This window comes from Salmo salar, chromosome 20 (genome assembly GCF_965601325.2).
Source record: "Salmo salar chromosome 20, fSalSal1, whole genome shotgun sequence".
Taxonomy (NCBI): domain Eukaryota; kingdom Metazoa; phylum Chordata; class Actinopteri; order Salmoniformes; family Salmonidae; genus Salmo; species Salmo salar.
Genome location: NC_138310.1, coordinates 45,398,726 through 45,422,322, shown reverse-complemented (window position 1 = coordinate 45,422,322; position 23,597 = coordinate 45,398,726). Strand labels below are relative to the sequence as shown.

Here is a 23,597-nt window from a genome sequence, read left to right as displayed (position 1 = left end):
TGAAGTTATTAATTATACTTTGGATGGTGTATCAATACACCCAGTCACTACAAAGATACAGGCGTCCTTCCTAACTCAGTTGCTGGAGACGAAGGAAACCGATCAGGGATTAGTTACGGCATGGTGACTTTAAAACAGTTGCAGAGTTTAATGGCTCTGAAAACTGAGAAAACTTAGGATGGATCAACAACATTGTAGTTACTACACAATGCTAACCTAATGGACAGAGTGAAAAGAAGGAAGCCTGTAAAGAATAAAAATATTCCAAAGCATGCATCCTGTTTGCAACAAGGCACTAAAGTAATACTGCAAAGAATATGGTAAAGCAATTCACTTTTTGTCCTGAATACAAAACAGTGTCTTTAAAACAGTAACAGAGTTTAATGGTTGTGATAGGAGAAAACTGAGGATGGATCAAAAACATTGCAGTTACTCCACAATACTAACCGAAATGACAAGGTTTGCAACAAGTCACTAAAGTAAAACTGCAAAAAATGTGGCAAAGATATGAACTTTATGTCCTGAATACAAAGCGTTATGTTTCGGGCAATTCCAACACAACACATCACCGAGTACAACTCTTCATATTTTCAAGCATGGTCGTGGTGGCATCATTTCAATTTTTTTCCCTTTTTCTTTTTTACGTTATGGGTATGCTTGTAATCGGCAAGTACTAGGGAGTATTTTAGGATAAAAATAAACAAATTAGAGCTAAGCAGTCAAAATCCTAGAGGAAACCTGGTTCAGTCTGCTTTCCAACAGTCACTGGGAGACAAATTCACCTTTCAGCAGGACAATAACCTAAAACACAAGGCCAAATCTACACTGGTGTTGCTTACCAAGATGACTTTGAATGTTCCTGAGTGGCCTAGTTAACAGTTTTGACATAAATGGGCTTGGAAAACTATAGCAAGAATTGAAAATGGTTGTCTAGCAATGATCAACCACCAACTTGACAGAGCTTGAAGAATAAAAAAAATAAATAATGTGCAAATATTGTACGATCCAGGTGTGCAACGCTCTTAGAGACTGACCCATAAAGACTGTAATCGCTGCCAAAGGTGATTCTAACATGCATTTACTCAGGGGTGTGAATACTTATGTAAATGAGATATTTCTGTATTTCATTTTCAATAAATTTGCTAACATTTCTAAAAACATGTTTTCCCTTTGTCATTATGGGGTATTAAGTGTAGATGGGTGAGAAAAAAATCTATTTAATCAATTTTGAATTCAGGCTGTAACACAACAAAATGTGGAATATGTCAATTGGTATGAATACTTTCTGAAGGCACTGTACAGTCAGATTAAACCTCATTCAGATCACAATCAAGGGCTTTCTTAGGTTTAATATATATCAAAAAATGTTACCTTTATTTTTATGAAGACATTAATTACAAGGGTGACCTAGCCAATTATTTCAAATTCTTATGAAATATAATGGACTTGTATACTTTTACTGGGCAGCAATCAATATCAATGACAATCTGTTTATTGTAATATACATTTTATTATATGAATCAGATTAACTTAATTGAGATGATTTCACTTTCAATGTCTGAATAAATAGCAACAATGAGGAATACATTACTAAAACAGTGACAAACGCGGTATCAACATCAATATGTTTTCCTGTGGTTTTGGTGACATTTGAAGGTACAGCACATCACTCCATAGACAGAGGGGTAATTGATACGGATGACCCGTAAAACGATTAGTGATCAACGCGGGTGAAAGGGTGCTGTCAATCATCTGTCCACTTGACCTGTGGTGTGCACAGCAGAGGCACGCGCGCTATATCTGCATAATGTGGGCTAATAGGCTACCACAGGTGTTGGCGGGCTGCTTCATTTTTTTTTTCATTCACTGGGCAAGTTAAACATTTCGGTAGATACCCCTCCGTGCACTGACGTTTGGTTTGGTCTGGTCGCGTCCCCTGGTGTCCCACAGCGAGAGAGCCGAGCAGTGGCATCACATTATCCTACAACAACAGGGGTCGACCCGGGGTTTATTAGAATTTGCCACGCAGCTCCACTTCTCCCCTGAACCGCAGAAGGAGGGATGGAGATGGGGGGGTTTCCTCACTTAATCACCCGCCATGGCTTTTCAAAGAGAGGGAGAGAAAAAAAAATCTACTTTAAATTTGCGGTGATGAAAAATCAATAAAGCTGTAATTGCTTGGCTTATCGCCGTGCGCGGGAACAAATTGGGAGGAGAAGGCTGCCGCCCGCGCACATTTGGCTGCAGCAGCGCGGGAGTTTTTGGGGTTCACTGGGCCAGCTGAGGGAAAAGGTCTCGCGTGATAATTAAATCTTCTCACACTGATTTTCTGCCAAATTTATTTCCCCAGGGTCCATAACTCTGATTCACTGCTTACAAGCCAGGCATAACTAATCATTTCAATGCGGGGTAGCCTAACAGCAAAACTGAATGGGGAGAGGGGGGAAGAAAAGAAAGAAGGACATTGACTCGACTTGTGGACACCAATTCAACTCCAAATCAAACATCGTTTAGGAGAAAAAAAATATCGGTGGAGTAAGTAGGCTAATAGACGACGATATTGTAAAGTAGTTTGTTTCTGTAACGCCAGCATGTAAAACATTTACATCTACTGTAGCCTCTAAATGCGTAATTTATTGGCCTCTCTCTCCAAATAAGGCAGTATTTATTCACCTTTTTAATCAAAGAAACAAATATATGTCATAAAACCGGTTAACTGTCAGTGCAATATTCCTCAACATGTTCAAGACATTATTGTATTGACAGTGAACATAATAACACAACAAATAAGTTGATCCATCGCACTACACTGCCACTAAACGACAAGTGATGAGTCCACCCCAGGATCGATAACAGGTCAATACAAACCAGATTTTCTTAGATCAAAATCACTGTGAATGATATTCTGCCAGAGCGCACAATAGAAACACAGTCAGCTTTCTCAGAGCATCCAGGAGATACCCTCGATATAGAGGAAAACAAAGCCACAATGGATAGCCTACAGTAGCAAAAATGGAATTAGGCCTAATGACAAGTGCATGACAATGCGTTGACGTTATTCACCGTGTCTCATCATCAGCGCATCTCCCATATTAGACTTCATGCAGGGTGATAATCGACACATGAACACCGATGTTTACCAGGTGCTGAATATCTCGGCTTGTCCTTCAAGTGCTGTGGCAGGATCCTCCTGCCCGCCCGGTAATTAAAACATTTAAAGCAGAACGAGTCCCGTGCTCCGGGGTGTGATACGGGGGTCAGACGCCTGTAGATTCTAATTTGCGCGTCATTTGTATTCATGACAGGGTGCGTGCTAAATATTTAACAGCAGTCAGGTAGGAGTTTGTATTGTTAGGCTTTCGAGGTCAAATCATTTAATTTGCAGGCAGATTATATTAAAGCGTCCAATCCCCCCTCTCACTTCAATTTTTTTTTTATTACCACCAAAGATACAAATTGAGGCACATAAAGATTGGGAGAGCTTGTTATCCGCTGCCTATTTATTAATTTTAATTATAATACGGAGCCCATCATTTATTGTAAGGCATGATAGCACATGTGAATGGTAGACTAGGGAACAAATCGGGGTATTACACATTATTAAATGGGGCATAATCACACTGGCTGACTTCAACAAAATATGAATTCAAACATTGCAAGTGAATGCAGATAGATAGGCCTACTAGAGACACAGACAAGGCTCACCCTTAACCAGCACTCTAATTACAGCTATGCTTAGAACATGAAATGTATCCCAGTTTCTCCATATGGGTACTTGTTCTCCTCTATAGGAGAAGGGGAAAAGAAAAGACATCTCTTGGTTTGGCCATTTTCTCTCCCACTCCCTCTCTTGTTACTTCACTTTTTTTCTGTTCTACTCAGCAAGGCCAGAGATGAAGTCCAGACATTTTCCTCTTTAGAATGGGGCTGGTGATTGACAACAGAGCTAGTTAAATGGTGATGAGGTGTTAATGGCTGCAGGGTCAGGGAGAGATGGTGAATATTTAATCACCATATAATTCCAGAACACAGCCACATACAGACAGGTACACACCCCAACCCGTGACCCATCCTACAAACAGCATAATTAAAGAAACAGTTATTTTGTTTTAATGCCAAAAGAGCAAGCCCGTAGTATATATTCCTCCTAATGATATGGGTTAAAAAGCTATTACATGTCTCATTAAAATATATGATCTTCCAATCTGCCAGCGGTTTGGGGTGATGGGGACAGAGAGAGGTGCATATGACTTAAATACCTAAATACCATCAGCATAGGCGCAGGAACACAACCCTTTACAACATCATGTAGTCGTACACAAGATTCAGATGCACCAACGAGGATGATGACAGCCTTCTGGGTGTATTGGCTTTGAAGTGGCATGGCTGTGTGTGGGAATGGCTGAGGTTATTAAGGAGTTGACATGCATTTCCATATTGACTGCATGATGGTAGAGCCTCTGCCACCGGCTCCTCTGAACAACCATACATGTGAAAAGAAGGGGAATTAACAGTCTTAATGAGCCCGGGTTTGATCTCTCTCTGCCACACAATGCATGCTACACCTGATTCATTTGCACCTTTTCATATCAGGAGGGCTAGTGGTGTGGACTCACTCACTCACTCACTCACTCACTCACTCACTCACTCACTCACTCACTCACTCACTCACTCACTCACTCACTCACTCACTCACTCACTCACTCACTCACTCACTCACTCACTCACTACCTCACTACCTCACTACCTCACCTCACTCTCTCAAACATCCATCAACTTCTTGGAGTGTGTGAGCACTGGGTTGAGGACCACAGCCTTTACATCTGAGCATAGAGGAACCTTCTACACCTGGGGCCACAGACGACAGCCACTGACATAGAGTCAGTCTTGCCCTCACACCACATTGGCCTGAATCCTGGTGTTAGTGTGTGGAATCACACTCCTCAGCTAAAACAACAAGTCAGGGCAGCAATACATACACCAGTCATACATAGTGGTTCTCTCTTCCCAAGTTTCATTTTCCAACTCTAGTATTTTCCCTTCGACAGACGAAAAAGTAACAGCCCTTTCAAGTTGAGAATACTTTGTTAAATTATGACCATGGGGCCAAGTATAGATCCGGATGCACTCTTGATAAAACCCACTTTGCTCAGGGGCAGCCAGTGTATAATAATATAATAATAGTGTGCATATCACAGCTTCCACATGAATCGAGAACGGTTTCGATTAGTACCACTAACCGTCGGACTTGTAAATCTATTTGTGAAGTGGAGTGTAGGTGGCTGTTCTCGTCTTCTCGTCCTCCCTCTTTCGTTTGGTTTCATTTTGTTCTTCTTAGCGGTTCAAGCGGGAACTTTCTTGTCGGGGCTGATCTGTAGGAGCCCCTGCGGGAGTGCATGGGAGACCCCGGTGAACCAGCGTTTAATAAGCATCGGGCCCACCTCCTCTGTTTAGTGGCCCATTGAGAAGCGGGGCTGGGTGCCAGTAGACCGTGTAACTCCAGCTCACTGTCTTCGAGGTCAGAGCCAAAGCAGCTGTTGGGTCGACGAGGGCGCTTTGATGAGACATTTTGCACCTAACTATTTCGGTCCACTCTCCCAAAGAGGACCAGGAATAAAAAACCAAGCCTCGCAGCCTTATGCAGGCACAGCGCGTTACTTAATAAAACAGGAACAGTTTGAGAGAGGAATGAAGTGGCTTTGAGCTGGGGGGGGGGGGGGTCAATTGATTCCAAAAAAGGCGAGATTACAGCGTGAACTCTGCTTAAGAAACCTACTTGACTGGGAGCTCGGCACCATAGCCTGGAGCCACACACTTACTCAACACTTTGCCAATGTCTCCACTGAGAGAAAGAGAGAGGGAAGGGGGAGAGAAAGAGAGAGAAAAGGGGAGGGGGAGAGAGGGAGGAGAGGGCCGGAGCAGCAAGAGAAATGAAAAATAGAACGAGAGAATGACAAGACCAAAAACTGAGGGCGAAACAGAGAGCGATTTAATTTATGTCCTCGCTGCCAACGGAGGAAAGACCAGAGTAGGTTTGCAGGGCTAATTAATTTCTGATGGCCGGGCTTTCATTTGGCTAAAAGGTCACCACACTTTAAAGGTCATGCACAGTTTCCCACTGTGTGTGTGTGCGTTACTGTTACCAAACCCCTTGAATTACTCTCCAGAAGGAATATGGTGCAACACATAACCAAGTAAAGACACTGGTAACATGTCATGTAGCACAACTCGACAATAATGACACTGAACACCTTCAGCAATCTGGAGGTTTTCAGTATGTGTGTGTGGTGTAATGCTATGAAATGCTTTGTTTCTCAAAGACACGGTAGAGGTAGATACGTGCAAAATGTAATGAATTCAATGCTAGCTACGTCCGCACACACACTTACACGGACGGAAGCTCAAACACGCACACACACGAAGCCATCCCCACCTGCACCCTGACGATCCTGACATTTTCTCATTCATTTCAGGCCAACACCAGGACGTCACTGACTCAATTTCATTATCCGCTAGCACTTTCTGTTGCTCCATAAGCAAATGGCTCCTGACTTTATTTGAAAATGTCTGTCGAAATGCTGTCTGCTTCCCAAATAGCACCCTATTCACTATGTCAGCGGTTTTCAAACTTTTTTGGGCCGGGGACCTATTGTGATAGCAAATTCATCAGGGGCCCTCTTATAATCAGAATACGACTTGAGTGAGACAAAAATAGCATACAATGCATGGCCAGACGAATCAAGTCTCGGGCATTGGGAAGGAACATTTTAAAGGTCTGCCTCTTCGCATCGGAGAGAAAATGTTGCATTTTTCAAGCTAATTTCCTGGAATTCTGTACATGATGTTATGGGGCAGAGAGATTTTCCTACAACTCTGTGAGAAAACTTACCAGTTTTAAAGCTTAAATTACAGTGCATTTATGTACAGTATAATAAAAATAAATAAAACATGAAAAGTTGAAATGTCTTGAGTCAATAAGTATTTCAGTCCTTTGTATGGCGAGCCTAAGTAAGTTCAGGAAACCGTTCAAGGAATTGATTGATTGAATTTATTTAACAATTTGTCAAATCCATACATAAGGGCGCTCCAGCTGGTGACACCTCCACATTCAATTTAAGAAAATCATCAAGGATAACACAATAAAGTTTAACATCTTATTTCCATTGTGGTCCTTTTGAAGAAGTGAAGGGGAAGGGGGAATACAACAAGGTTAGGCGGCGAGTGTAATGACAACAGACAATGACGGACAGAATTTTTGTTTGTTTCACAGCGACCGATAATGTTCCTAATAAACAACTATGGACAGGTACATCTTCCTTGTCTCACATACCCTTAATATATAAACAATCAATCCCTAACATACACACAAGACAACCCCATTATAATAAACAACAGGCACCAAAAAGGCAGACCATATGCTATCCTGAGCATTTCCCTCCCCGTCACCTACTTTAATCTTCCCGCTCACTTTTGAGACATGCTACTATTTAGCAATTTTTTCAGTGAGAACTTGAAACTACCTATTGAGGTTATACGTTTCTAATTCTTTGGAAGATTATTCCAAAGAATGGCAGCCAAGTATAAAAATGTTTGTTTCCCCATACCACTTTTAAATCTAAATTCAATCTATGTCCCTCCTTCTAGTTGAATAGTTATGGTTATCCCTTACTAAGTTAAAGTAGTTACATAAGTATCTGAGGACCATACTGTGGACAATCTGATGTACAAGACACCATTTTATCTGAGCGACTCTCCCCTCCACTTTAAGCCATCTAAGGCTTTCAAAGTGGGAATAGTCAAGATGCGTAAGTGCTGGAAGTTTACGAATAATCCAGACTAATTTGTTCTGAGATGTCTGCAATTAATTTTTTAATACCTTGAGGGCACTATTGTACCAGGAAGAGCATGCATGGTCGAAGTGGCACTGAACAAGAGCCCCTGCCAATGTCCCCATTGCATTCTTATCCAGATATTTGGAGGTTCTAGCCAGGAACCTAATTTTATGGTTCACTTTGGCGATAACATTTTGTGCCATGCCCTGTCAGTTGGTTATCTAGCACACATCCAAGATACTTAACAGTCTTTTGCTGTGGCTACTATGCCACCTACTACCACATTAAAATCTGAGGATTTCCTCAGTTTCACTTTGGACCCGAACAAGATGGACTCTGTTTTCCAAGGTGAAGTGACTGCTTATTGTCATATAGCCATTTACTGACATTCAGAAGTTCAGCACTGAGGGCTTTCTCAACCACATTTTTGTCTTGGTGGGAAACCAACAGTGCAGAATCATCTGCATATAGGAAAAGGTCACATGTACACGCAGATTTCAGATATAAGTAAAAGTGGACCCAGCAAACTCCCTTGGGGTACCCCGCAGTTCAAGATTTTGGGTTTAGACAGGGTCCCATCCACATCCACCATCTGTTTTCTTCCTTGCAGGTAAGAGCTGACCCATTTTACTGCTAAGTTGTTAAAGCCCATGGCTCTTAGTTTGATTAACAGAATCTCATGATCCACTGTATCGAACACCTTTTGGAGAACTAACATAACCATACCACATAATTTCCCTCCGTCTACTTCCTTTCTTATGTGGTCTGTCAGATATAGTAGGCAGGTGTCAGTGGAATAGGATTTCCTGAAGACAGATTGGAGCTCATAGAATAGGTTATGCAAGGAAATATAACTGTCAATCTGCTTGAACATAATCTTCTCCATGTCCTTCGATAAAGCACACAGGATTGAGACAGGCCGATAGTTTCCATGATCTAATTTATTCCCTTTTTTTGTATAAAGGAATGACCTTTTCAAGTTTTAGTTCAGTGGGAAAACACCCTAGTTCAATAGACAGATTCACAAGTTGAGTTACACAGGGGGTGATATTTACCACAGCATCCTTTAGAAATCTGGCAGGAATGTTGTTAAGGCCAGTTGCTTTGGAATGGCCAAGTTCTTTCAGCCTATCATGGTGAAACCGCTCAGGGTTTCACCATGAGGCCAATTGTGATTTTAAAACAGTGACATTACTGAGTACCACACTCCATATTTTCAAGCATAGTGGTGGCTGCATCATGTTATGGGTATGCTTGTAATCGTTAAGGACTGGGGAGTTTTTCAGGATAAAAAAATAAACAGAATGGAGCTAAGCACAGGCAAAATACTAGAGGAAAACCTGGTTCAGTTTGCTTTCCTCCAGACACTGGGAGATTAATTCACCTTTCAGCAGGACAATAACCTAAAACACAAGGCCAAATCTACATTGGAGTTGCTTACCAAGAAGACAGTGAATGTTCCCAAGTGGCTGAGTTACAGTTTCAACTTACATCTGCTTGAAAATATATGGCAAGACCTGAAAATGGTTTAGCAAAGAGAATAAATTAGAAAATAATAAATGGGCTAATGTTGCACAATCCAGGTGTGGAAAGCTCTTAGAGACTTACCCAGAAGGACTCACAGCTGTAATCACTGCCAAGGGTGATTCTAAACATGTACTGACTCAGGGTGTTAAATACTTATCTAATCAAGATTATAGTGTTTAATTTTTCATGGTTTGTGAACACTTTCTGAAGGCACTGTAAGTCACGTCTAAAGAAGTTTGGCAATTGCTGGCTGGTCTGTGTGTGCCGGTCTTTATGCCTGTCTGCCAGCCCATCCGCCTGTCTACTTCCCGTCCATCCATCACCACCACTCAGCTGCAGACCACCAGTATGTATTGATGTTACACAAAGCATTATGGGTACTGTAGCACATCATGCTACACAGTCCACCTATAGTACCACCTCCACTACTAAATTGATGACACGGACCAGGCTCACCTTCCAACTTCATCTTCTTGGCCTCCTCGTCCTTCCTCTTCTTGGCTTTCAGTACCTCATCTGTTATGGCTGGAAAGGAGAGAGAGAGACCCTCATGAGCAGAGCAAATAGCACATTTCTTTATCAAACAACATAACCAGCACACGTCGCTGAGCAGTGTATCTGTATCAAGGAGGAGTGTTTTCTCCATTGTTCTCTAACACGATAAACCCCTTAACACGATAACCTCTCTCACTTTTAATATAGAGACCTAGCTAGCTTAGTCTTACATTGAATAACCCACCTCTCTCTAAGTTTAATATCTTACTCTTGAATTTAATAACTGAACTCGGGCCTTAGATTTAATTGCTTATCGTTCCTCTTAAACCTATTAACCTATCGCCCCGATCTGGTTTCTTACTGTCTCGGGGGCCACCCAGGCCCTGCTTTTACCCTGCGCATTATCCCAATGAATTGTTCTCTCGGAGCAGTAATAGGAAATCAGCTCAGAAACAGCGACTGGCGTAAGAGATAAATCAGATCTGGGGGGGCCTCTTGGTTTGCTAGTATATTGAATCTAAATTGCAGCCCCCACGCCCCTCCGGCCCCCTTGTGTGGCGCTCCATGCACACCATCCATCTTGTAGGCTGATAATGGAGCCGGCCCAATTCCACCTGATGTTTGCATTATTACATTTTAGTACGCTAACGAGCTGCGGCTAATCCAGCCAGAGGAGAAGAGGAGGAGGAGGACGGGATCGGATGCAGCAGCCAGGGCCTCCATGGCATGTTTTGGTCTTATTCTTTTCTCTGTCGCTCTCTCTCCGTTCCTCGATGATGATTTGAATGAAACATAGACCCGGCGTCACTACATAGCTCTATGGGCCCCGAGGCCCCTCGAGCTGCAATTACACATATAATCACAATTGTATTTCAACAGAGCCCGCGACTCTCATCCCCTTCTCTCTTCTCCTCGGCCCTTCCAGCCAAGACGGAATGAAGCGTAAATGAAGTGAAAGACTTCTGCCATCCCCAACACTTTGTTTTATTATGACCTAATTTAATCAAAGTCCCCGTCACAGAATTGCCAGGAAGGCAACGATGAACTGGAGTCCCTAATAGACAAAGAAATATACCTCCAATAATGATCCCTATACGCCCTACAGATATTCCCCATATATCTATTTATATGGCGTATTTCTGGCCGTGTGGATGCTGTTGTTTACGACTGTACATTACCAGTGTGTTGGGTATATAACAGTGGCGAGGTAAGGATGTACTAAGGTTGTATTAATGTTTTTCCAGTAGCGCTCCTTATTGATGTAATTAAATAGGATCTGGCTCCGTTGTGAGGACCGACTTTCATTGTTTGTGGGGGTAGGATCCCCTGGAGGCAGCGCGGAGATGAGAGATGGATAAACAGTTTGATTTTGTGCTATCGCCCCGAGCAGTATACTGGAGAGAGAGAGAGAGAGAGAGAGAGAGAGAGAGAGAGAGAGAGAGAGAGAGAGAGAGAGAGAGAGAGAGAGAGAGAGAGAGAGAGAGAGAGAGAGAGAGAGAAGAGAGGGATGGAGGAAGGGAGGGAGGGCAGGGGGGAGAGAGCACGTAAAGCAGAAGGATAAGAGAACCAAGTAAAGGGCTGGAGGGGGAGACAGACAAACAAGCAGAAACAGAAAATAAATCACTCTTCACTGTCTCACTTCTTTCAGTCTTTTTTCACTTCTCTTATCTGTCTCACTTTCTCACTTACCCTCCTGTCTGTCTCACTCAGGGGCTAGCGGTGATGGAAGGGAGCTGGTAAGTTGGAAGGATTAGGGAAGTTAGCAGCCATTTCAAGCTAAGTCATTGTGCTAAAGAGGCAGAACGTCAGCCACATCAGACTGTGGCTGTTGAGTTAAGTAGCCGCTGTACGAGTGTGACGGCCATTTTGTCTACGGCGATTACTAAACAAAGACGGCAGACGAGGACTCACAGGGAGAAGGCAGAACTTATGGCCTGCAGCACGAACACACACACACACACACACACACACACACACACACACACACACACACACACACACACACACACACACACACACACACACACACACACACACACACACACACACACACACACACACACACACACACACACACACACACACACACACACACCCCTAGTCCATCCATATGCAGTCACACAAAGACCTGTTCGCTCTACTTCCACATACTGCATGCATTCACAAACAAACACGGTACACCCACATTCATTTCATATTAGTTCTCTAGTGCAGTGTTCTCCTCTCCCCTTCTCTCTGTCCTCTTTTCTCGGTTTTGGAAAAGTTTAAACTCATTAAGTGTAATGTTATTGGAGACTCAATTTTACACCGCTCACTCATCAACTAGTAAGATAGCAATAAAGCCCAATGGCTCATCGGAGACGCTAATGCTTTGAAATAAATGATGCGCTGCAACAGAATCGTAATTAATTTACAGTCCATATTGATAGCCCTGCCATACCCTGCACTATCTTTTTTCATCTCTGCTAACATCTTCATTATTGGGGGAAATCGCCTGAGTGAAGGAGGAACCGAGTCAACATCGCTGATGAATTGCCTGAGAAAGATGCGGCGGCCCACTCAAATGTTGTGCCTTGGCACATCAATTTCTCTTAAGCATTTAATTATGGCGAACAATAAACAGCGTTGGATATGACATTTTTTAACGGTGTAGTAAGCAGAGGAAGTGGATTCCAGGAATTCAAATCAGTCTGTTCTTATTCTGGTTTACCTGCGAGGAAGACACAGTTACCTTGAATACCTTCAAACACCTGTGTTATTTGACACAGGCATAAAAAGACAATGTGTGTGTGAGGGAGAAAGATGTATGTGTACACATGTATTAGAGAGACACACACAGGAAAATACGTTTTGTGTGTGTGTGTGTGTGTGAGGTTGGAGGTTACCGTTATTAAGAGTAAATGAGACGGTTACTCGCTGGCAGAGAAAATCTTCCTTAGAGCAGGGCTCAGAGGCATAGCCCCCCCCACACACTCCTACTCAAACGGTCTACAAAAACAGCCAACTCTAGCCCTCTTACCCCAGCATCCTCACCCCTCTACCTATCCTCCTCAATCACATCCCTCCTTCCCTGAGCACCAGCGCTCTCGCTTTCTTTCTCTCTCCCCTTCAGCCCCAGGCCTCTCAATCAAACCAAACAAAGCTCATCCTGCTCCTCTGTGATTAATTACTCAGGCCTGAATATCAAAATCAAACACCCCCGTGTGAAGAGAAGGGGCTCCGCTTTAGAGCGCCGCGCCCACCGAAGGCAGACAGACAGGGGGACGGGAGGGTGGGCTACGCCTCCCTGCCTGCCTCACACACACACCTCTACCCCCCTCCAGCCCCCAACCCCTTAGAGAAGTCCAGTCCAACCCTTTCCCCCCCCACACCCCACTTGTCTCCTCTACATTTCCCTCTCGTTTGTAAGTTCACTGGTCCATCAGGAGCTCGCTCCCCTTTCTGAAGCAGGGGTTTTACTACTACTATGGCGGCATCCTAAATGGCACCCTATTCCCAATGTAGTGCACTAATTTTGACCAGGGCCCCAAAGTAGTGCACTAAATAGAGAATAGGGTGCCTTTTAGGACGCAGCCTACTACTGGTACTGATAGTGGTGGTGGTGGAGGTAAGGAGGGGGAGAGGGAAGGGCTTTTAGACTGATCTACACTGACTAACTAATCAGATGGGAACACCATCCATCGCTTTTCCTCATCTCCACAGAAGGCTTATTTTCCAGTAAACCGAAGTGCAGGTAGAAAGGGAGAGAGAGAGGGAGAAAAAGAGAAAAGGAGAGTGGAGAGATGACAAAAAAGGCTCCCCCCGCAAGGAGCTGAGCTCGCTCCCTTTCCCTCTCGATCACACTGACGATTTCCCCCCACCCCCAACAGGGCTCTATAAACCCCCTCTAACACCCCATTCACATCACATGCATCACCCGAGCACCTACAGCTAGGCTACATGATACGGTATGTGTCCCAAATGGCACCCTATTCCCTATGTAGTGCACTAGTTTTGAACAGGGCCCAAAACTATAACCTTTTGACCAGGACCCATTACCAGGGCTCTGGTAAAAAAAGAAAGTAGTGCACTACATAGGGAATAGGGTGCCATTTAGGATGCATCCACAGATAAGTTAATGAGAGAAGGGACTGGAGGAAATCAACGCAAACAATGGAGTGGTTGGAGGGAATAGATAGAGGAGTGGATGGAGCGAGGGAGTAGCTTGGAGGAAGAGCTCATTTGCACACTACAGACTACACTGGAAAAACCCCTAGGAAATGCAAACAGAACTCCTGGTCTACTGACACTGCTCAATAAGTCCTGCGGAACAGCAAAGAATTATAGTATCAAAACCAAAATGGGAAAACAGTGGGATACAAAAGGATAGAAAAGCAGAGAGAAGCACTGATCTGACTGTGAAATACAAATGCAAAACAAGTCAACAAGTCAGCTTGTGTGTATTACCCACTCCTCAACATGTTATGGATGTGTGGGTAGGGGTGTGTGTTGGTGATGCGCGGGTCAGCTCTTTGTTCACCCGCAATTATTAATAACCCATCCGCATTCGGCTAATAAAGGGAAAATCTGAGGGCCACACCCGAACCTAACCTGAAAATATAGAAAATGCTCTGTAGAGAGACGCCGGAAAAATAAGAATATTTTTAAGCCTTATTTAGATGGGCCTATTTTTCTGATTATAATTTCCAACATTTTAGTAGGCTATTTGTTAGTCAACTTGTCTTTAATTAGAAGCATGCAGTTTATTTTGGGTCATTACTTGCTACCCTAGAACACAAGTCAAATTGGGCCACAGCAGGCCAAATTCAAATGTACATTTGTTGTTTCATTTGACTGCAACAACTTCTTAATTCTGTAGGAGTTAATATTATGGAAGATTTTGTGAGAAGTTATAGGTCTACAGTCAGTGTCCAGATTTCAGTTACTATTCCATTTAACCCATCTGTAGGACGTCATTGTAAATAAGAATTTGTTCTTAACCGACTTGCCTAGTTAAAGGTAAAAAAAAATACAAATAATATTCTGAACAGGACAGTTCCCTTGACGTGCCATATTTGAAGTCCCCGTTTTGTGACTGTCGAATTTGTATAGTGCCTCACAATCATCACACATAACATCTTTCCCAATCATTAGGCTACTGTTCAGGCACTTCCTTCTCTTTATTTTCACAGCTTTTCGCTTTTTGAATTCAACTGACCTTTTTGCCTCATGGATCGAAGTTAACTTTTTCTGCTCAAAAGCATTTGGCAATTGGCGTGTATTTGGCGTACGTACAGTTGGCCCTAAAGCTTAGGCTTATGCACTAACACCAGATAAACATTAGGAAAGATAGATATGAATTGCACAAGAATTCTACATTTATGGATTTTTAATGCGTTGTTATTGCTTAATTCAACCCGCCGCCACTCACCCGCCCTTCATCCACACAATATTTCATGACCCCAAACCCGCCCGCCCAGTGGATATAACCGAGTCAATCCGCACATCCCTAGTGTGTGTGTGTGGATGTCTGTGTGTGTGTGTCTGTGAGTTTGAGCGAGTTTGTGTGTGCATACTGTATGTGAATTTGGGCATGTGTGTTTGTGGGTGAATACGTGTGTATAGAGAGTAGGGGGGGGTACCTGTTATCCACCCGCCAATCAAAGTGAATCTGAATGTCAGGAGGAGAGGAAGCATGATAAATCAACCCTACGCCCAACGACAAACATAATACTAGCCGCGGCACCGCGCGATTGGAGAAATGTCCCTTTGAATCAGGAATGCACTTTACAGTGAGCCACAGCCAGGCAACCTGCACAGTGCGGACACACGTACGTACACACACACAGGCACGTATACAAACACACACACGCTCACACCCATCCATTCATTCGTCCACAGGCCAGGAGACGAGAGAGATGGATTTAAGTGAAAAGGATGGGATAAAATGATCAGCCATTAAATGAAATGTAACCCCCGTGGCCTCGCTAGGCTTCCTTTAGGACTAGAATGCAGAGAGTGTCACAGTTAGGAATAATGAGGGCAAGAGGTGATGCTTTTCTCACCAGGGCACTGCCACTCTCTGCCACTAGGTGGCACAGGATACTGTGTGCCATAGTAACAGACGAGAATGCCAGAGGCCGCTGGGTGTGTGTGTGTGTGTGTGTGTGTGTGTGTGTGTGTGTGTGTATACGTGCGGAGGGGCTTAAGTGCATGTAGTTCTATTAAAACCATTCCGTGTACACCTTGTAAGGCATAATTCTGAACAGGGAAATCAGGCCGGTGCATTAATTTCATTGAACAGTTGAACAATAGGTGGGTGGAAAAGCTTTCAGAGAAGCGTGATAAAAACACAAGTTAAAATGGACAATAACACACAAGGTCCCTTTGACTGAAACAGTTACTTCATGTTTTCTACAGTAAATAGAAAGTACGAACACAAACCTGGGATGTATTATTAGTACACAGTGTGGCAAAACGTTTTGCAACAGAACACGTTTTGCACTAAAAACACTAGGAGTTTTTAATTGGACAAATTCAGGGAGGTCCCTCCATGTTACATCCCATTTGATTCTGTTTGGCTCCCAGTGAATACACCCCTGAAAAGGGAGGGCAGACGCCAAACCAACTACACGGCCTGCCATCCAGCCGTGGCCTCTGATCTACTATCAAGAGAATGTAATGACGGCCCATGAAATATTAACAAACAAAACAATTAGAACGAGATATCTTACCAATTCAATCAATTATTCATTGACAATCGTCTCTCTCAGAGGCTGCTTTATTCCCTGTGTTTCCTGCTACATTTTTAGAAAAGCTTCAATTACAAGGACACACACTGGTTCTATCCCATCCTGATGATGGATCACCCTAGTGTACAACAGTAGCGCCATACATAGAGAATAGGGTGCCTTTGGGCCCCTGGTCAAAAGTTGTGGACTATGTAGGGAATAAGGTGGCATTTGGGACGCAGCCTGACTGTCGAACTACGGGAGGGGAAGAGGCACAATCAGTGAAATTACACTCGTCTCACTGAGGAGGCTCGTAATAAAACCAGAGTTCTTCAGGCTGATGAGAAATCCAATGAATTGAAAACAATTTGCGGTGATGAGGAAGAGCCGTTTGTTCTCTTTCTTTCAATCTCGATTTTCAACAGATGCCAATCAAGCTGAGAGTGGGAGGGGGGTTGGGTGATATGAGGAATCAGACAACACATTTCCAAAAAAACACTTTTTCACAAGCGCTTTTTACGCATTTCCTTCAGCGGGAAAGAAGAAACAAACTGTGTCTCGGCTCAGAATGTGAGACTACAGATGATTTTCTAGTTAATAATCAGAATGAATCATGAGGTTTAAGGTCGACAGCTTGGTAGAGACAGTAGCGACTAGTTTTCACTTTCCACATCCACATGAGACATCTTAGGCTCTGCCTGCTTTGTCCGATTGGACTATGCTGCTGTTTGTCTATGGGCTGTGGTGAGCCTGGATTTGAGGCTGTTGGAGCTGCTCTCTGTGCCCAGAGAGGAGGTGAGGATCCTCGGGTGGTGGAGGCCCCGTCCTGGGCCACAGCAGGCCATCACCCACCCAGCTACACCATGGACCTCCACTGACCCTCCCAGGTCCCGGGAGCACCCAGCAGCCTAGGCACACGTGACCCCCATGCATGGCTTACTGAGGCGGGGGTCCGAGTCTACTATCCTGGGGCCAGAACATTGCACAGCAGGGATAGGGGGTTCACTTCACATGGTCACAGGGGTGTTCAAAGTGTGTAAGAGAAGATTGTGTGTGTGTGTGGTTCAGGTCAGAGAAGCACAGCAGGCCCACAACCTTCCTCTCCGCAACCAAAGAGCAAAGATTTCCCATAATTCCACAGTTTCACCGCTGCCCTTTGGATAAAACACCTTCAGTCAGAGAAAGGACTTATGGGAAAGGCATGGAGGACCACAGGCCTCTCACGGTCAGGTTGGAGTCAGGGTGAGATGACCTTGTGGACCGTAAATAGCCCTGAGGTGTCAAACACAAACACTTACTACTGAACAGCCAACCAGAGTTTACTCCCACTAGGCCAAACAGGGCACATAGAAGTGCCTTGCTGAACACAAGGTCCTGAAAGGGCTTTATGAAGAAAACACATAACGCAGATATCACAGAGAGAAATATTCCCCAGGACTGGACGACACGCCTCCACCTCCATTTATCACCAGGTCTTTTTTTATCACTCTCCTCTGCCATTGTCTTCCTCCCTTGGCGTATCTCTCTATCTCTCCCACTCCTCCCTCATCCGTCTCTACCCCCGTCCATTTCCCCCATGCTGCCCCTCCTCTCCTGTGGCAGGAGTCTGCCTCTTTGAACTGGTCCACTGCTGGGATTTGGAGGGGTGGAGTGGGGGCACACAATGTATGTCCAGCATGCTGTGTTTATATTTAAGTATGGGGTGTTAATAAGTGTGCTTGTGTATTTCCGCTAAGAATATGTGTCTGTGTATGTGTGTGCGTTGGTGTGTGTGTGTGTGTGTGTGTGTGTGTGTGTGTGTGCCTGTGGTAGAATACACGCGCGTGTGTGTGTGTGTATGGATATCATTGTGCACATGGGTGGGAAAGGGTGTGTGTGCATGCATGTGCACGGTGTGTGGTAGGTGGGGAGTATACCAGTGTGCAGTAGGATGTGTGTTCCTGAGTCGGTGTGTGGTGAGAGTGCTGATGTGATGAATGGAGAATAATAGGCTGGGTTTCCGCGCTGAAAGACGGCGCAGGATCCCATTGTGACTGTGTGGGCGAGAAGACGGAGGCTCGCGGCTTGAGCCGGACCCCCGCACATGAAACGCAAACTCGGGGCGCTAATCGGCCGGCCGACACAAGGCGAATCAGGAGGGCGGCCACTTAGAAAGAGAATAGGGGGAGACCCGGTCCCTGTGCAGTCTCAATAGGGCTCAGCAAGACTGTTGATATCAGATAACAAACATGGAGGACAAAGGAGGTGGAGACTTGGTGGTCCTCTGGGCCTGTGTGTGTATGTGTGCGTGTGTGTGTGTTTCCAAAGCCCTCTGGAGAAGGAGAGAGACGAGGATGGACGTGGCCCCTGGACTACAAACAGCAAGGACACCACGCTCCACTGAACACTACAGGCTAACACAGAGAAGAGAGCAGAGAGACAGAATATCTAAAACACATCGTTAGAAGATTTTTCGAACGAGAGAGATGTTTTTTGCCTCGCGGTTTCAGGTATTACGTATGTTTTTAAGAGTGAAACAATAAGAGAGAAAGAATGAGAGAGCAGGGCAGAGAGGGAAAAAAAGGGAAACAGAGTGAATGAGAGAGAGACAGTTCAGAGAGAGGAACGGCACAGAGAGAGAGAGAGAGAGAGAGAGAGAGAGAGAGGGGTAGAAATGTGCCAAACGAGGCCCCCTCTAAGGCACCCGAGCAGACCCCCTTCTCTCTCCCCTTTCTCATCTCTTAATGCTTATTTTCATCACTTTGCTTAAAATATTGATAATCAATTAGGCCCACGTCTGTTTTGCTACAGAATCTGTGTCACGGTCTATCACACTGTCAGAGCCAATTCGCCGCTCATTCAAAGTTCATTTTTTCCTTGGCCAGTCTCTGCCTTTGGAGGAGTCATTAACCAGGGAACATAGCCCGAGGTGCAATCACCTATTCTCTTTCATTACAGGGGAGATGGAGAAGGTGAGAGAGATTATTAGAACTTTGGAATGATCACAAAGCTTCGGAGTCGCCTGTCAGATCCCCCCTACGTGTAATTCATCTGGCCCCTCCTGCTCCCCCTCTCGCTCCCCCTCTCGCCTCACCCCCCTTGGCCCCCTTATCCTCCTCCCTTTCCCCCGTGCCAGGGGTTTGGACGTAGACATTATTCATGAACATCTGCAGCGAGCTGAATATTCCGGCTGCCTCTGCCATGATGAAAAGGGAGCTGCCCCTTTGACTTTAAAATTAACATGCTGGCAAAAATATTACGGCCAAGCATTTGCAGAATTTTTCTCTGTGCAGTGCGCAGAGAGATGGATGGGAGGATGACATAGGTGTAAGAAGGAGTGAGGTACAATACAATACAAAGGGAGAAAAAGGAACATATCTTGATTGGAGTTTTTCTATTATGGTTACAAAAAAGAAAGTGTACCAAACGGAAAATCTACAATGTCATAATTAGGGCAGTAAGCATGTTCTGTAACCATGTCGGTTCTCTGTAGCCAACCCAGCCCAGGGATGTGTTCATTAGACACCAAACAGAAGAAACCAGACTGAAACAGGGAGCTAACAACCTGCACCTGTCCAATAAGCGATGCTACTTTTCGTGTAACGTTGCAAAACACTTTCCGTTGCGTGCCCTAATGAACACGACCCAGGCTGATCCAAGGCCTGTCCGTGCACCAGGCAGACTTATGCTGTTCTTAGGTACAGCTCCCCTGGGGGTCCACACATGAAAGACCAGCCAGACATATAGACAGACAGACGGACGGACAGGGAGGAGAGGATTCTTCCTCCACTCACACCAGGGGAGGAACAGCTGGACGGAAACCAAGCCTCCCATCACACTGTGTTGTTTATGCTCACTATGACCCTCTGAGAGACTCAACAGTTAAACTCCTTTGAGAGCTCCCTGTGGTTTCAGAACACCTCACAGAGGTAATGACGTAACGTTATAGCTGGCCAACTATGAGGAGTACATCAGTCAGGTTTTCGAACATGCCATTCATTTCACAACACGCAAAAGGTTTTAAGTATTCATTGGTGCATGCGGCCCCGGCAATTTGGCCGGCTGCATTTCGGCATGCAATGTGCATCCGTCTCGTCTTGCTGCTCCTCAGCAGTGCAGTATCGGGTGTAACATGATGTAGGTTAGACCCTGGTCTGTTTTTCACGCCGTGTAACAGGCACAATGTGAGAGCGCGGGTCTGAGCCTTCGCCATCATTACAGCAACAACCAGCCTCGTTTTGCAGCTCGTTAAAAAGCACCCGCTGATTTTCGACATGTTCGCCAAACATGAGAACGATCTGATCAAATGTACACAACTTTAGCACTAATCTAATTTGGGGGGGGGGGGGGGGGGGGGGGGCTGCTGCAAACCACGGATGGGCCTTTAAATGGTTCCATCTGGGTTGACTTCTAACTCTCTCCTCCTTCTGAGCAACAAATGGCTGGGAGTAAAGAAAGAATAAACGCAGCGCAACAACAAAAACGAAAAAAAATTGGGGAAAGGTGCTTTTTTTCAACCACACTCAAAGGGAAAGTCAGTGGGGTTTGACACGGACTGAAATGGGTGCTTTTTGCCTCAGCTCTTGTTTATTGCAAATGGCAGACCAAGTTTACTCTGGCAGTTAGAGGCAAAATGAGGCTTGACAGCTTTGTCAGGGAATTTGAGTGGTTCAGTGGCAGGGCAGGAATCGGGATGATTCTACATCTTTCATCTCCAAATCGCGGCCGTACGCTCACCATGCCTCCTCTGCAAGAAAAATGAAAAAACACACACACCCCTACCTGACATTTTTTGGGGATGACAGACGATTTTCTAACCCTCGTCAAAAGACCAAAAAAATTACAAAGAAACCTTTAAAAAACAAAAGAAATATGCCGACCAGAAGTTTGGATGCTCCGGACGGACGCAGAACAAACATGTCAAGAGATGTTAGCACTCTCTCTGAAAACTAGAAATAAAAACAACAATAACAACTCTGTCTCGCTCTCCTGCTCTCTCTCTCTGACTTCCTCTCTTGGCTGGTGCTGTATAAGAGCTGATGCCATCCCACTCAGGATCACAGTGTTTGAGGCTGTTTCTTTCCAGTCCCTGGTAGATTCATTTAAAGACTATGTCTAAGACTGCAGCTCTATTAGCATGACCCTTCTCTGCCACCTCTGAACACTGCCTCTCCCAACAGAGAGTTAGTTTCCCACCACAGGCTGAGGGCCAGCCTACAGGAGTCATTCCACTAGCAGACACCCCACCGGCCCACTGCTCAGACCCCACCGCTGGGCAGTGGGAGCCAGGCACCAGCTTCTCCATCTTTTCCTGACTCCCACGTGCCTCTAGGAAAGGCCGGTGGAGAGAGCTGGAGCGTTAGGAAGACAAAGAAAGAAAAAGAGAAAAGTCAACGTGACTGAAAGGAAAGGTTGGGATACAAGATGGGATAGAAGGAGGAGGCCTCGCCACAGAGGTATTGTAGTTACACTCAGAACCTTAACTCCTTCTGATCTGCCATATCCGCCATATCCGCTCAGTCGCTTTTTCAATTTAGTGGATTTGTTCCTCTGTCTCTCCCGAGCGAGGCGGATGAGGTATGAAATTAATCTTTATCCACTTTTTGTGGCGCTACCTCCAAACGCACAATGTGTGTCGGTAATTAGCCGCAATGCTTCGTTCCAGAGCTCCGGCAGGCTCCTCCGTGTGCCAACTTTTCGCCTTTTGTTCTCGCTGCAGAATACCGCCCACTCCGGCCCTGCCGTCTCTGTGCTTTCCCACTCCACACCCACACAGGGCGTTACACAATTCCCTCCAAATGCGCTTCGCTTTAGAAACCCATTACTTAGCCCCTGTGGTTTTGTTCGACACAATTAAAAGAACACCCCCTTCATTTTATTTGGTGGAGCAGCCTCGGGTTCCTTGGCCTTGGCTAGCAAAGCTAGCATGAGCCGTGGCCGGCACAGCCCATCTAATTCGTAGGGTTTTGTTTGCATATAGGCTTAGTTTGGCTTTCCATTTTAAACTACTCAACACTGTCTCGTCTTATTGCCGCGACAAGATCCAGTTCAGCTAGTAACTTTAAATCAAGATCAATCAAGGCAGATGCCAGCGCAGAAGTACTCTCATGATGAATCAGGAAATGATCCTAACAAAAGGCTACTACATATATAATAACATACATACAGAATACAGTTTTTTGGATTCACTGTCAGATTGATGTTAAACAATTACAGTGCAAATGTTATGTTACACATAAAAACAAGATTCATGTCACTAAAATAGAACAGAAGGGAAGTGAAGACAAACAAGATAGCGACTATCCCCACTTTGTACCTGCTATGGAAAACCCCACAGCCAGTCTACAACTCAACCTCAGTAAATGGTGCCACCCTGTGTCAGTCATATTGGGTGCGGCCATTTCATAGGCTCACAGCTGATTGAGAGTGTCGGGAGAGGAAGGATCAGCACCGACACCAGCATTTAGCCCCTGACCTCTGACCCTGAGCATAAGAGAGAGGGCTGGTAGTGTTAATGACAGGTCTGGAGACTAGTGGGGAGTAGGCCAGGGCAGGGTGGACACCTGGCCTGCAATTTACGCTGAGACAATGACTCTGTAAACTACAGGCACACTCAGACACTCCTCCTCCTCACCTTGTTCTAAGCCCTCTGTTTCTAATTGAGTGGTTTGGAGTCTCTTCCCCACTTACATTAGCTCTGGAGCGCCATATGGAAACTTTTTGGAAGTGTGTGTGGGGAGGGGGAGGACGTGTGTGTGTTGTGTGTAGTGTGCGTGCGTGGCTGAATGTGCCTGGCTGAATGTGAGTGTGGGCTGTGTGAAAATTGTAGCGTGTAATTGCTGTGCGCACTCAGAGGGTCACACTGTTTCAGAGGGATTCTGGGAGAAGGGAGTGGTTACAGAGGTTGAGTCCCAAATGGCACCCTACTCCCAAAGGGCTCTGGTTAAAAAGTAGGGTACTATGTCGGGAATGGGGTGCCATTTGGGATGTAGACAGAGCGAGAGGAAGGAGACATTCCGACTTAACTCGCCTCATTCTGTGTGACTCCTCTTGT

At 45.0% G+C, this 23,597-nt stretch overlaps 1 protein-coding gene across 1 annotated transcript in view; it reads right to left on the bottom strand.

Moving 5' to 3' along the window:
• LOC123729170 (uncharacterized) overlaps positions 1 to 23,597 on the bottom strand; it is a 185,073-nt gene that overhangs the window by 22,977 nt on the left and 138,499 nt on the right. Inside the window, exon 6 of the mRNA XM_082966088.1 lies at positions 9,816 to 9,884. Coding sequence (XP_082822214.1) covers positions 9,816 to 9,884 — 69 coding nt within the window. The remainder of the gene's footprint in view (positions 1 to 9,815; positions 9,885 to 23,597) is intronic.